Here is a 14,609-nt window from a genome sequence, read left to right as displayed (position 1 = left end):
GTGATGGCCGCTGTCTGCATCGCGAAGCCCTTGATAAACTTGCGATAGAAGTTCGCAAAGCCGACAAACCGTTGGACCTCCTTCCGGTTGCGCGGACTCTTCCAATCCAACACTGCTCGAACCTTGGCGCTGTCCATGGCGAGCCCCTTGTCAGACAGCTTGTAGCCCAGAAAATCCACCTCCGGCACGTCAAATTGGCACTTCTCCAGCTTGGCGTAGAGCCTATGTTGCTTTAGCCTGCTCAGCACTTCCTTGACGTGTCCGTCATGCTCCTGCTGCGACTCCGAAAAGATCAGGATGTCATCTAAGAAACAGACGCACGTCTTGTAGAGAAGTCCCGCCAACACGTGATGCATAAACGCTTGAAAAACGTGGGAGCCATTTTGCAATCCAAAAGGCATAACTCTATATTCGTAGGTCCCCAGTGGCGTGAACATGGCTGTCTTCCACTCATCTCCTTCCCGCATGCGAATGAGGTTGTACGCCCCCCGCAGGTCCAACTTGGTGAACACTCTGCCCTTCCGTACCTTTGCGAGGAGGTCGTCAATACGGGGCATGGGGAAGTCCGATGGCCTAGTCAGACTGTTCAAAATCCTGTAATCCACTACCAGTCTTTTCTGGGGCGTGTCCCGCTTCTTAACAAAGAATACGGGACTGCCCCCCACTGCCCTGGACTCCCGGATGAAGCCGCGTTGCAAATTATGGTCAATGAACTCTTTGAGTTCCTGCAGTTCGTCCTCTGACATGGAATACAGTTTCCCTTTAGGCAGCGCCGCCCCCGGCAGCAGGTCAATTTTGCAGTCATATGGTCTGTGAGGGGGTAGCCTGTCTGCCTCCTTCTCGCAGAAAACTTCCAAAAATTCAGCGTACTTGTGTGGAATCGCTTGCAGCGTGCCTAGCAGCAGCTGTGACTCCTCTTCCTCTCCTTCCTGCCTGGGCACGATGCAGTGTTCAGCACAAAAGGAAGAGCCGAAGGTCAGCTGCCTCTGGTACCAAGCCATCGCTGGGCTGTGCTTGTCCAGCCAACTCATGCCCAATACAATGGGCGTGTCAGATAGTCGAGTGACGTTGAAGCTGATGATTTCTCTGTGATTCCCAAGTCGCATCACCATTGGTGGCGTCTGCTTCACCACTTGCCCCCCGAGCAGCTCCCTGCCATCCACCGTGACAACCTGCAGGGGCAGTGTGGCCGGCAGCAACTGCACAGCGTGCCTGTCGACAAAGTCCTGCCCTATAAAGTCCGCATTGCTGCCTGAGTCAATGGTGATTGGCACGTCCATGGTGATTCCATTGGGCAGTTGGAGAGACGCTGTGAGCCTCACTACTGGTTTGGGCGGGAGGGGGTTCACGGGCTGTAAAATCGCTGGGGACTGCGTCACTAACACGTCTGGCTGGGCCCCAGTGCCTCTTCCTCCAGCCAGACAGCCTCGTTTCCCTGCTGTGGTCCTCCTTGCTGTGTTGCTGCAGTCACCATTGCTGAGGCTGCAGTGAGCTTGTGGGGCCTCTGGGGACACTCTTTCGCCATATGCCCTGGCTCCTCACAGACGTAACACTTCCTGTTCCCTCTAGGAGGCTTCGCTTTCACTGCTGCTGGTGCTAGGGCTCTGGTTGCTGACTGAGCCCTTGCACCTCCCACCTCCATAGGTTCGGCTCCTCCTCCTGGCGGAGGCGTGGATTGCGCCCGCGCTGCTTCCCTGGGAAAGAAGGAGGGGCCCCCGGCTGGTTCGCGCCCTCCACGCCCTTCGTCCCTGTTCCACGGACGTCCTTCCAGCCTCAGCCCCACTGCCAGTGCCCTCTGAACGACCTCCTGGGTGGTTCGGGGTCTCTCCCCCCTGGCGATCTCATCTTTAATCGAGTTATGCAGCCCCTCCCAAAAGAGGTCTCTTACAGGAGCCGAATCTCTGTCCCATTCCAGGGCACTGACCAAGGCGAAAAAGCGGGCATGGTACTGCCTGACGCTGGCCCTCCCTTGTCTCAGCCCATGCACCTCCTTCCGTGCCAGATCCACGTCAATACTTGATAAAAAACACCCATCCATTGCTTTAATAAAGGCATCTGCATTCTGTAGCGCCGGATCCGTATCTCTCCATAAATTGCGTAGCCATGCTCTCGCATCCCCATGCAGATGGGACATGATGAACCCCACTCTCCCTTGTTCATCTCTAAAGTCTTTATGCAGCAGTTGCAGTGCGCACAGTACGTCGGCTCTAAAGTTGGGATACTGTTGCAAGTTCCCATCGAAGTGAGAGACCAGCCCGCCTGTCCGTCTCGCCAACCCAATGCCCTCCTGCCGGGGTGTCTGCTTTGTCAGCACGTCTAACCTGACCTGGAGATCCCTGCAGGCTCCGGCTGCTTCCTCCTCCCTCTTCCTGGATGCTAGAGCCTCGGCGTTCAGTTGTGCCACCGCGTTTCTGAGTTCCTCTATCTGCTGCTCAGCCGTCATGTCGTCTGCCGTTCGTGAGCTTGCTAGTAGGCACCTGTGTCTCTCCCCTCCTCGAGGCTGTAGATGCCCACAAGTGCAGACGGAGCTTACTGTCAGAGCTGCTTGAAGATCCTAGCTCACAGAGGATCACGCTAGCCAGCGGTCATTAAGTAAAAGTCTTTATTGAATTACAGTTTCCATTCTCACGCTGCTGCGCGCAACTCTACGCCTAGTAGCTAGGTCGGCGAAGCTCCGTCTGAGTCTCCGCCCTGTGTGCACCAACTTAATATCCTAGCCTTGCTCCACCTTTTCCTCCTGACTGTCCTCCTCTGGGTCCCTCTACCCCCCGGGGCTTCTTCCTTCCGGGATTCTTCTGACGCTGACCCAGACCCTCCTGCCTCCTTGCGCCGGGCTTTAGGACCTGGCTCTCTTTCGGGGCTGCTTACTGCGCCGCCTTCCTCTGCATTTGAACTTGGCGCGCGCGCCCAACCTTCCACTTTCCTCTCAACCGTTTCTTCGCTCCCCGATGGAGGTGTGGCCATCCCCGACTCATGTCCTCCCTCCTGTGGAGGTGTGGCCACTCCTGACTCATGTCCTCCCTCCTGTGGTGAGCTGCCAGCGCTTCCCCCCTGGCTCCCTTCCTCTTCCCTGCTTCCTGGCGGTGACGCTGGTCCCGATTTCCAGCTGCTCCCCCCTGAGTCCTCTCTGGCTCTGTCTTCCTGGGGTGCCCCCCTAGACTCCCCCCTTGCCCTCGCCACTGGTGCTCCTTTCTGTGAATCCTCTGATTCACTGGAAAGACTAGGAGATCTCGGGTCGTCGTCGTCACTCATCTTTTCTTCTGCCTCCTCCCCTTCGCTCTCTGTTTCCTCCCTTGCCCGTGCTTCTGCTCCTAAACCCCTGACAACATGCAACCATTTTACTTCTTTATCGTATGACCTTTGGGTTTGTTAACATTTTATGATGATTTGTATTCCTACATATAGTTAAGGTGATTTGATTAACTTTCTCTGAGAGTTTTAATTTTATATCTAATACATTTATTAATTTAATGCAAATTAATAGGGAGGGAGAGTTGGTGCTTGCAAAAAGAAGGAAGTTAAGGGGGTATGCCACCCACCACCAAAGAACTTGCCATATCATTTTGCTACTCTTTTCTCAAAGACATGGCCCCTGTTTTCAATCCCAGCTCCTGTGAATTCCAATCAAATGTTCAAATTATTAAAGCAGAGGGTGTGGAATCACAGGCTCTGGCATCGAATGAGGCTGTCTAAGTTTCTCTATCTGACCCTCAGGACTCTCTTCAGGCCCCAGGCCCTCCCCAGATATACTTTCTCTCTGGTTCTCTTTTGAGAGCTTTTGACTGGCTAGAATGTGTCCTTCAACTCTGATCATGTCTCTTGCTTGTCTGGATGGAGAATAAAGAGCAGTACAGTGGTACCTCTGGTTATGCACTTAATTCGTTCTGGAGGTCCGTTCTTAACCTGAAACTGTTCTTAACCTGAATCACCACTTTACCTAACGGGGCCTCCCACTGCCGCCGCGCCGCCGCCGTGTGATTTCTGTTCCCATTCTGAAGCAAAGTTCTTAACCTGAGGTACTATTTCTGGGTTAGCGGAGTCTGTAACTTGAAGTGTCTGTAACCTGAAGTGTATGTAACCTGAGGTACCACTGTATGTGAGTGTGTGCCGAAGCTACTCTACTCTACTGTCCAAAGGTCAGATTTGCACATGTTGTTCCACCCACTTTCATCTCTGGTCCTCCAAGGGTGCATGGAAGGAAATGTGACCCTTAGGCTGAAAAATGTTCCTCATTCCTGATGTGAACTTTCACCTTGGCCATACAATGTTTGCCAATCTATTTAATTGAATGCCTTTTTTGCTTTTCTTCTCTCAAACCCACCCCCCACCCCTGCCATTATTCCAGAAATAATAACAATATGTTCAGCGAGGTGGTGCGGCTGAACTTTGAAATAGCCAGCTTCAGCAGTCTTTCCGGAACACAGCCTATCACCTGGCAGGTGGAATATCCTCGAAAGGGGACAACAGACCCAGCCCTCTCTGAAATCTTCATTTGCCAGAAGGATCTTGTCGGGATTGTTCCATTGGCGATGGTAAGAGAGTTCACGTAGACAGACATAGCCCTTTTCAAAATTTACTTTTATTGCCATTTATTTATTCTGAGGCTTCTTTCACGGTGAGTACTGCAATTTAATAATTTATTTTATTCTGCCTAGCTCGCAAGCAGCTCAGGGTACATGGCTCCCCACTACCACCATGTTATCCTGACATTAAATAAGGTTTTAAAAAGAAACATTTGAGAAAAAGAGGATTAAGATATTGTGGCTTTTTTCTGATTTCTCCCCCAGTCAGAATCCAGTCTGCATTTTATGGTATCCCTAGGGATAGGGACACGGGTGGCGCTGTGGGTTAAACCACAGTGCCTAGGGCTTGCCAATCAGAAGGTCAGCGGTTCGAATCCCCGCAATGGGGTGAGCTCCCGTTGCTCAATCAACTCCTGCCAACCTAGCAGTTCGAAAGCATGTCAAAGTGCAAGTAGATAAATAGGTACCACTCTGGTGGGAAGGTAAACAGTGTTTCCATGCGCTGCTCTGATTCACCAGAAGCAGCTTAGTCATGCTGGCCACATGACCCGGAAGCTGTACGCTGACTCCCTTGACCAATAAAGCGAGATGAGCACCGCAACCCCAGAGTCGGCCACAACTGGACCTAATGGTCAGGGGTCCCTTTACCCTTTACCTTATGACAGGGATGGATAACTTGTTCTGAAGAAAAGTGCTGAAGAAAAGACAACGTTTCCCACCTCTTCCCTCCCCTCCCCTCCCCTAACTCTACCTGTTGCACTGCTGTTCAGATAAAGCCCCATGCCCGGCCATGCTCTCTCCTGTTTGCTCCTTCAATGAGTGAGCAAGAGGACTTATGGGTTGTCTAAGCTGCTTGCTCTCTCCTGAAGAGGCCCACAGGGACACGGGGTGGGTGCCAAGACCTCTTGTGAGACTCCTGTCTCCCACTTGGTGGCCAGGAGGCAGCAGCTCTGAGGCACCTTTGGCTTTGCAGCTGGGGCTGGAGGGGGTAGAATTCCTGCCTGGCAGAGCCCAAACTTTTTCCCAGCCCATGCCAGTCCTTCCCCAGGGCTTCCTTCCTGGCATGTGTCCTTGGACGAGACATGCACCCAGCAGCAGGAGCATGGAGAGGAGAGCCACCGGCATGCCCAGAACCCGCCAGTGCCCACCTCACATGAGCCCCTCACGCTGCACAGCCAATGAGAGGTGGTCAGGGAAGGGATGTGCTTTGTGTCTCTACCTGCTCTCCAGCACCATCCTACTATGCCTGCTGCAGCTGGGACTCTAGCATTCCTGTGACACCACCAAGCCCGCCAGAGAGCACAAGTTGCCACTCCTACTGGGAGCTTGCAGAGCTGAAATGGTGGACAAGAGGACTAGCAGGTGGCAGGTGACCCATCTGAAGAGCGGTTACCACAGGGGTACAGCAGAGTCCACCTGTTGCCTCCAGGGGACACCCCATACAAGATTAGGGGGTGCAATGCTTGCCTTGCCCTGGGTGCTGGCAACCCATGCTAGGCCACTGCATCTGCCCATGTGTCAGTGCACTGGGAAGACATTACAAATACTACATAGCCATTCAGCTCTGACTACACAGTGACATTACTGGGGGTGAGCAAAGTCAGGTGAGAGCAAGTGATGACATTGTGTCCAAACAGGCAAAACAGAAAATTCTAGGCAGGGAGTGGTTGAAAAAGAAGGGGTGATTTTGATGGGAGGAAAAGTTTGTGGAATAACTGTGAATAGTTTTGACTCAGCCCCAGTTAGATTACAGAAAGAAAAGCAGTTCAGACTACTTGATGTTATTGGGCAGCTCAGGAACCATCTCTTGGTGAAAGTCAATTGTGATTTATAGTACTTGGTCCAAAAAAAGAGAGGAAGGGATAAAAATCAGACAGCAGCCTGGTATGAGGACACCTACTAAAAATGTGCTTTGAAACACCTTCTTAGTGCTGAGTGCATCTGTTTCTGTGCCATGCCTGGTGATAAGGCATGGCGGGAGCTCTAATGTGTCGTACTGATAAAATCCAGGTGTATAATGTGCCAGTGGTTAAAAAAAAAAATGCCTTTGCTAGCAGGATATGACTAGATAAAGGAAAGCTCCCTGCTTTCTCTTTAGCTTTGCTGTTCCAGCCGGGCTCTTTTAAAAAATTTCTTCTTCATTTGAACGTTAATCTCCTGCCGAGCTGATTACCTGGCAATATCCTTGTTCGGAATCACAGAGACAGTGAGACAGAGGGAGAAAGATAGAGTCAAAGGGAAAGTTTGATGCAGCCATCTGCTAAGAAGTCAGAATTGCTCTGTGCATTCAGGCAAGCTAAGTGCTGCCAACTCTATATTAAAAAATTTAGGTCCCCTGTGCTATGTACCAAGTTTTCCCCTCAAAGTTAGATTTTGGAAATTTAGAACAGAGTGGGGCCTGTGGAAGACCTGCTGATGCAGTAGAATGAAATAGTGGAACTCTGAGTACAGGTGGACGGTCAATTTGCTTTCTCTCAGTTTCCCATTTTTCCACTCAGTTTCCTACATTTCCGTAGCAATTTCTGATTTATTTTAAGTCTTCATGTAAATTCATGAGTATCTTAGTGTGAAAGCGTTTTTACCAATGTATGCATTATTATGTACACATTTCCCTAATATATGCATTATTCTACAAATCATTGGGTTAAAGAACTGCATGGCAAAATAAGGAGAAGTGTGAGTTTTGAAGATTAGTATATTGCTTTGAGAAGAGAAGAGTGAATTGGGTCGATTTTCATTAAGGTGAATGGGCGACACCACTACAGACTGCATCTTGGCACGGGTGGGGACACTCTTTCTGAATGCCTGAATGTGGCTCTCCAAGCCTCTCTCTCTGGCCCTTGGAACTCTCCCTAGGCCACGCCCCTCTCTGGCCTTGCATTGCAACCTGAGCACTTTTGCCAGGCTGGAATGTATCCTTGAATGCCTCCTGCTTGCCTGGATGGAGGATGGAGATGGTTGTGTGAGTGTGTGTAAAAACTAGCCTATTGCCCACTTTTGCCTCTGGCCTCACTCATCACTGGCATACGCCCCTCAAAACATTGCCCAGAAGGTCCAGTATACCTGAAGGAGCGTCTCCACCCCCATCGTTCTGCCCGGACACTGAGGTCTAGCGCCGAGGGCCTTCTGGCGGTCCCTCCCTGCGAGAAGCCAAGTTACAGGCAGAGGGCCTTCTCAGTAGTGGCACCTGCCCTGTGGAATGCCCTCCCACCAGATGTCAAAGAGAAAAATAACTACCAAACTTTTAGAAGGCATCTGAAGGCAGCCCTCTTTAGGGAAGCTTTTAATGTTTAACAGACTACTGTATTTTAACACTTTGTTGGAAGCCGTCCAGAGTGGCTGGGGAAACCCAGCCAGATGGGAGGGGTATAATTATTATTATTATTATTATTATTATTATTATTATTATTATTATTATTATGCCCTTAAGCTGGAAACTGATCACACCTCACTGATGAAAGCTGCTTTGCAACAGTGTGGAGCAGTAGCAGCTCCCAGCAGTCCTGAAAATCCCTCCCCTTTTCAGCCTCCAGCTTCCCAGTCCTGTTTCTGTTGCAGACTGGCTCAGACATCTCAGCTGTCACAGTTGTTCCTTGCATCCTGGGGAGAAAGGCTCCCTCGCCTTATCCTCCTTCCTTCTGATCTGGCAGGCAAAGGCAGCAACTGTGGGCACATATGGTGGCTGCGGCACTTGGCAGCCGCCGGATCGAAAAGCATCGCTCCGTGATGTCGCTCACAAGCAAGCAGCATCTGTGGCGAGAACAGCCTGGCTCATCTCGATTCTGGCCGATTCTGAAGTTTCTCCAGCATCTACTGCTCATGCTGCTACAGCAGCTGTAAAGTTGCCCGTGGGGGCTCTGTTGACTGGGCTGGCTTATGGTATCACTGTCTTTTCCGCTACATACGGAGGCTTAAGTATCATTTTTACCTCTTGGTTGTCAAGCTGTGGCTTAGAAGAAATGCTGCAAAAATCCTCCTGGAGGACAGTCAAGACAAGCTCATGGCTCCATGGAAAGAACGCAGACCATTTGCTGGAGTTTCAGTGTGAAATACAAAAGACAAAACCATATATACGTAATAAGCACTTTTTTAAAAAAACAAACCCCTACTTGTCAACTCCTCCCCATCAGTGTCTGGGCTTCAGCGATGTCACAGAATGTGCATGATTATTCCAACTTCTAGGAAGAGAGCAGGCAGTTGTGAAAATAAGGCAATGTCTATGGGTGGCGAAAGATTTTGTGGTTGGAGAGGAAAGGAGGGAGTATAGCAGAGTGGTAGAGTCCATGTTTTGCATGTAGAAGGTTCTACATTCAATCCCTGGTGACTCCAGCTGAAAGGACCCTAGGGAGGAGGATTGCCAGAGATTTTGGAGACCACAGAAGGCTAGCCCAGTCCAGGAAAAGACTGTCTCTTCCCTCTCTCCTACCCATGCCTCGTGTTGTGTTGTGACAACCTAGCAACAGAGGGATGCATCACTTTGATGGTCCTGAAGACCCTTTCTCAAAGTATTTGTGAAAGGGGTGAGCAGTTTCATAACCTGGGAGTGGAGAGTCTGTTTTTCTTTTGGATCACTTGCTGTGCAGAATGAGACCTTCCTCAAACAATTTTCTAGAAGCATTGTGGAAAGGGCCACATTCCATGGCATTACAGAGTCTGAGGACCAAGATGCTGCTGACAGACATGCATGTGAGATACATCCAAGGATGCTCAGACCTAATGGGAAGGCAAATATCCAAACTATACTTGCCCCCTCCACCCAGCTTCCAGTAAGTGGCTTTTTTTAAAAAAAGATATTTATTGCAAATTTTTAAACAGAAAAAAGAAAAGCAAACATATATAATACCATCACCACAATATAACAAACGAAGAAAGACAGAAAGCAACAAGAAATTAAACATAGAATAGAAAAAGTACAACAAAAACAGCTGTTCATAGATCAAATTTCCATAACCTTTGGACTTCCTCTCATCTCCCTTTCCTGCGTTCTTAATAATAAAGTTATAAGCAGCAATTTATTACCTTATTTCAATTCTTTTTTTGTAGTTCTTAAATATTATGTCCCAAACTTTAAATATTTTTCCAAATACTGAACTGCTTAATTTAAACATAATATTACTTCAAATTACATCAATTTCTTAACCATCGCTTATTCTCATATATCTTTCAACTGAATTGCTGATGCCATGTTGTTTTCTACCAGTAAGTGGCTTTTTTATTGCATTTATACCTCATCCTTCCAGACCATCCAAGGTCTCTCTCTCTCTCTCTCTCTCTCTCTCTCTCTCTCTCACACACACACACACATTTTGGCTTCATAACCACCCTGTGAGGTAGGCTCACAGTAACTGGTCCAAGATCACCCAGTGAGCTTCATGCCTGAAGCAGGGATTTCAGCCTGACATACTATCCACTGCATTAGACAAAATTTCAAGTAGTTAGACTGCCACTGAGGTTTGTACACTGGTTCAGCCTTCCCCAAGCCCTGAAGCCGTCGCTGAACTCCAGTGCCCATCATCCCTGACCGTTGACCCTGCTGGCTGGGGCTGATGGGAGCTGGAGCCCCAACAACATCTAGAGCAGTGCTCTTCAACGTTCGATCCCCAAGTGATGCTGGATTACAACTCCCATCAACCATGACCATTCTCCGTGTTGGCTGGGGCTGGTGGGAGTTTAAGTCAAGCAACATCTGAAAAACCAAGATTGAAGAACCCAGCTCTAGAGTGAAGTTTGGGGAAGGCTTCACTAATACATGGCAATTACATCATCACCATGCAAGAATGGCAAATGACCCAGTCAGGAGGGTGGATCCTTTTTCTGCGCTTGCAGAGGAAGTCCTGGATACTGATTGATTGATTGATTGATTGATTGGTCGGTCGGTTAGTTGGTTGGTTGGTTGGTTGACTTCACTTATATCCCACCTTTCCTTCCAACTGAGCCCAGGGCAGCAAAAACGCAAGCAATAAAATAATAAAAACTTATTTAAAAGACAGTTCAGTCAGTAGAGCATGAGACTCTTAATCTTGGGGTCATGGGTTTGAGCCCTATGTTGGATGAAGGATTCCAGCATTGCAGGGCATTGGACTAGATGACCCTCGTGGTCCCTTCCAACACTACAATTCTATGAGTCTATCTTAAAAACAATTCAAGTATAGATGCAGGCAGGGAAAGGTCTCTGATTAAAAGGCTTGTTGAAAGAGGAAGGTCTTCAGCTGCCAACAAGACAACAGAGATGGAGCCTAATACTTAATGGGAGGGAATTCCAAAAAGTGGGTGCCACTACACAGAAGACATCCTTTCCTCTTCACTTCTGATTCTCTCTTCCAGTAATTTCTGATGCTGAGCTGTTGAGAGTCACGGCAAGGAAATATCCATAATGACATAATGACCAAACATCCTTGGTGATGAGAATTTGTCTAGATAATGAATTGTAAACGAAAGAGCCAGCAAGGCAAAACATGTGTTAGATAACAAAGTGAAAGTGAAAAGCTTTTGTGGGTTGTTTCTTTTCCTTCTTAAAAAAAATAATATTTATTTGTTAAATCATTGGAGGTAACTCATTATGTTGCTGAGGCTTAAAAAATTCCCAGTGAATTTATCATCCTGCCCTCAGCCATTCCCTTCCATTATGATAAAGCGTTCTTTCTCATTAGTGCATTTATTTATTTATTTATTTATTTATTTATTTATTTATTTATTTTTCTGCTGTCATCATACAAACCCCTTAAGGACCTCATTAATTACTGCTTGGCAGAATCAAGGTGCTTCTCGGCAGCCTACTGCTTGATTGCTTCCTGGAACACTCAGCAAGAAATGTTTAAGGCTTTTGAAACAGCATCAAAAGGTAGCATTTGGACTTCTGGCTCTCTGAAACAAACACCTTGTCAGAAGAATAACTGGATAGTACTTCAAGGGACCCCAGCAACTTTTTCACCTGCACCTTCCTTTTTGGAATATTGGAATATTCTCTGAATATTCGCTGAATATTCCCAGAATCTGACATTTGATGATAATTGTAATGGATTTAGGGGTTGCTCGTGCGTAAGTTGCCGCCACTGCTAGCGAGGTTACCTGGTTAAACCCTTTCTGACTGAACAGCCTCCAGCATCGTGACTGTCTCAGTCGCTGGCAGAATCCGTCAGTGGGCGTTTCTTGAACCTTTTCCAGCATAAAAGTTGTTTGACGCCAAGTCTCCTCCTACTCTCCCTGCGCGGAAGTCTTCTGCGCAGGGAGGGTGTGGGCAACGGAGTACCCGTACTCTCTCCGCTGGTCTCCGGCGAGGAGTCTTGGAGCCTCCTCTCCGATTCCCCCATCTGTCCCCCTTCTCCACTGGTGTTACGCTGATTTCTTTCCCCAGCAGATGGGCTGCCTCTCTCCCTACTGGGACCCTCTCCGGCATCCCTCTGGAGCCTTCCCTCTGCCTCTAGCTCCGATGGCAGTTCCCTGACAATAATCAATTACACTGTTTGGTCACTGGTGTACAATGGTGTGTGTGTTTTTTTAGTTTTTTAATGTTGGACAGTATTTGCTGGTTCCTGTTCAGTATCATTTATTATCTGGATTGTTGTTGTTGTTCACTGGTGTGTAGTGTTATTTAAATTATGACTGTTTCTTGATGCACAAAGGTATTTAGTATCAGACAGTTTTTGTTTGCAGTGATATTAGTACACGCAGGTCCTGCTCTCCACTAGCTCACTACACAAAAATGCACTCATATGCATGTAAAGAATTATGCCAAACCTCAGTATAAACACAGCATATTCAGTTATCCGAGCATCAATACTTCCTTATTTCCTTGTTTCTGCTTTACTGGTTGGCAGCAGCCATGTTCATCAGAAACCATGCAGGGAGGGAGGGGGACAAATCAGGAATCAGGAGAGATCAGACAAATAACACCCCCCCACACACACACTTTGTCTCTGTCTTGCTGGTTGGCTGCTCCCATTTCAGAAAAAAAGCCTTGAAAATGCAGGGGGAGAGATTGAAAAAATGCCAGATTAGAAATATTTCCATTGGAAATAATGAGTGGGAGGGGACCTTCCCCTCCGACATCCCCCTGACATCCCAGTTGCCATCCGTCTGTTTCGAGAGTGACCTCCCCATCCCAGTAAGCCTGTGAAATCCAGAGTCTAAAATTGCTAAACTTTCCCACTGACATCTTTGAAATGCACTTAAAAAATTAAGATGGCAATATTTGGAATATCTTTCATGAGAGCTGCTGAAGCTTGAATTGGAACCCATGGACCTGTGAAGTTCTGCCAACGTGAAGAGCATCCATGAGAACAAAAGGGCTTTTGCCACATCAGCTGGTCATGGGTTTTGCTTGACCTAGAAGGCCTTCAAAGGCTTCCTGGTCAGATTGTGACTTGGCCTGGGCAACGTCCATGCTGTATTTTTGTTTTACTTCTGTCTCCTCTTCTTTCTCTCTTGACTGGGCAGCTTCCTACAGCTCTGAGAAGGTTTTGCTTTTCATAGGAACCTTCACTTTAACTTGCTGAGAACTCTTCATTGATCTGCTCCCCTGCATGTCATAGTCTCCATTTTAGATGGTAGATTTTAGCATTTTGATGGCTGTCATGATGGATTTAAAAGAAAATAGGTAGGACTGGTTGAGGTTGGCATTGAAATGTGAAGTCTTTGAGAGATTCCAGTGTCAATGTCAATGTCAATGTCTGCCTCACCAGAGAGATTCTGATGTCAGATTCTAATTCTTAAAAAAGTTTGGTTAATTTTGCATATAAGTGAATTCCAAATCAGCACTGGTTGTCATGTTTGGTCACAGACCACAATAGACATGGTCTAGGCTAAAAAGGATGTGTTTTATGAGACTAATTTAGATTGCTTTGAGAATATGCTGGCACTCCTCCAGATGTTGGACCATCAATCCTATTATGCCTGAGCATTGGCCATGCTGGCTAGAGCTGATGGGAGTCCAACAACATCTGGAAGGCCCCAGGTTCTGCATCCCTGATACAGGCCGAGCCCTTGAAAATCCATGCCACCTCTTTTCAGTAACATTGCAAAAGGCATTAACAACTGAAGCCCACTGCACATTGTGAGTGCTGTCACGCTACAATTGTCAGCGTCTGTAATGGCACGCTGGAGAGAACGGAAACTTTAGCAAATGAAATGGAAAGGAGAGGATTGGCAGCATTAATTTTAATCTGGACTCCTCAAGTCTGAGTTCTCCCCTGCTTCCCCTCCCTGCTTTATCAGCCTGATTGTCCCTTTTGCAGGATTTGTTACCTCCCCAAACAATAATAAATGCTCTTGCATTGCAATTTATTACACTCGTAAGCCTTCTGAAATCCCCTATTAGTGAAAAATGGTTACCCTGCAGTTTGTACGAGCTGATGTCTATCGAATACCAAGTATCAGTATTGGCATTTTGAGGGATGCTGTCCTCCGTCTTCCAAGGAGGCTGTAACAAAATGAGGATTCACTGCATTTTGTGGGAACTCTGGGCGAACGCAAGCCAACCTTTCTCAAACAGGACGGCTGAGCCTTCAACATGCAGCAAAAGTGGACAAAAGAACTCTTTTCACTTGAGCATTTTTGAATGATCACCTTTTCTATTTTTAAAACATTTCACATGAAAAATAAGAACATGGAAGAGAAAGACTCTACCTACATTCTATCCTGCCTTTTCCCTGTATGTTGGATGTTGTGCAGATTCCAGAGAATTCAGACACCCAAGGAACTCCAGAGGGCAGACCAGGGAAAGGAAAGCTCAGATCCACGGGCCAAATGTGGCCCTGCAAGCCCCCCTCCACCTGGTCCTTGAGCCCCTCCCCAGGCCACAGACTCCACTGGCCCTCCTCTGTACCCTAAGGGCTTTTGCCTGTCTGGAATACAGCCTTGAACTCTAATAATGCCTCTTTGTTTTCTTCCCTCCATGGAGGAAACAAAACCTGTGCAAAAGTAACATCACATTCATTGTTCCACCCACTTTTGCCTCTGTCCCTGCTCCCCACTGCCCTTGGAAGCTTGCCCAGAAAGGAAGGTGTCCCTCATTCTGAAAAGGTTCCCCAGCAGACCACCAAAAAGAGGATTTGGAATGCTAGAAAATGTACTGTCTCGCCAGAGTGG

The 14,609-nt window shown here is 47.8% G+C and overlaps 1 protein-coding gene across 2 annotated transcripts in view; it reads left to right on the top strand.

Annotated features, from left to right (window-relative positions):
• TMEM132C (transmembrane protein 132C) overlaps window positions 1-14,609 on the top strand; it is a 268,800-nt gene that overhangs the window by 192,031 nt on the left and 62,160 nt on the right. For both annotated transcript variants that reach the window (XM_083476414.1, XM_083476415.1), the window contains exon 4: window positions 4,346-4,532. In XM_083476414.1, coding sequence (XP_083332540.1) covers window positions 4,346-4,532 — 187 coding nt within the window. The remainder of the gene's footprint in view (window positions 1-4,345; window positions 4,533-14,609) is intronic.

The sequence above is a fragment of the Podarcis liolepis genome (assembly GCF_965112155.1).
Source record: "Podarcis liolepis genome assembly, chromosome: 15".
Taxonomy (NCBI): domain Eukaryota; kingdom Metazoa; phylum Chordata; class Lepidosauria; order Squamata; family Lacertidae; genus Podarcis; species Podarcis liolepis.
The sequence above is the reverse complement of the archived record's forward strand: the minus strand, read 5'-3'. Positions and strand labels throughout refer to the sequence as shown.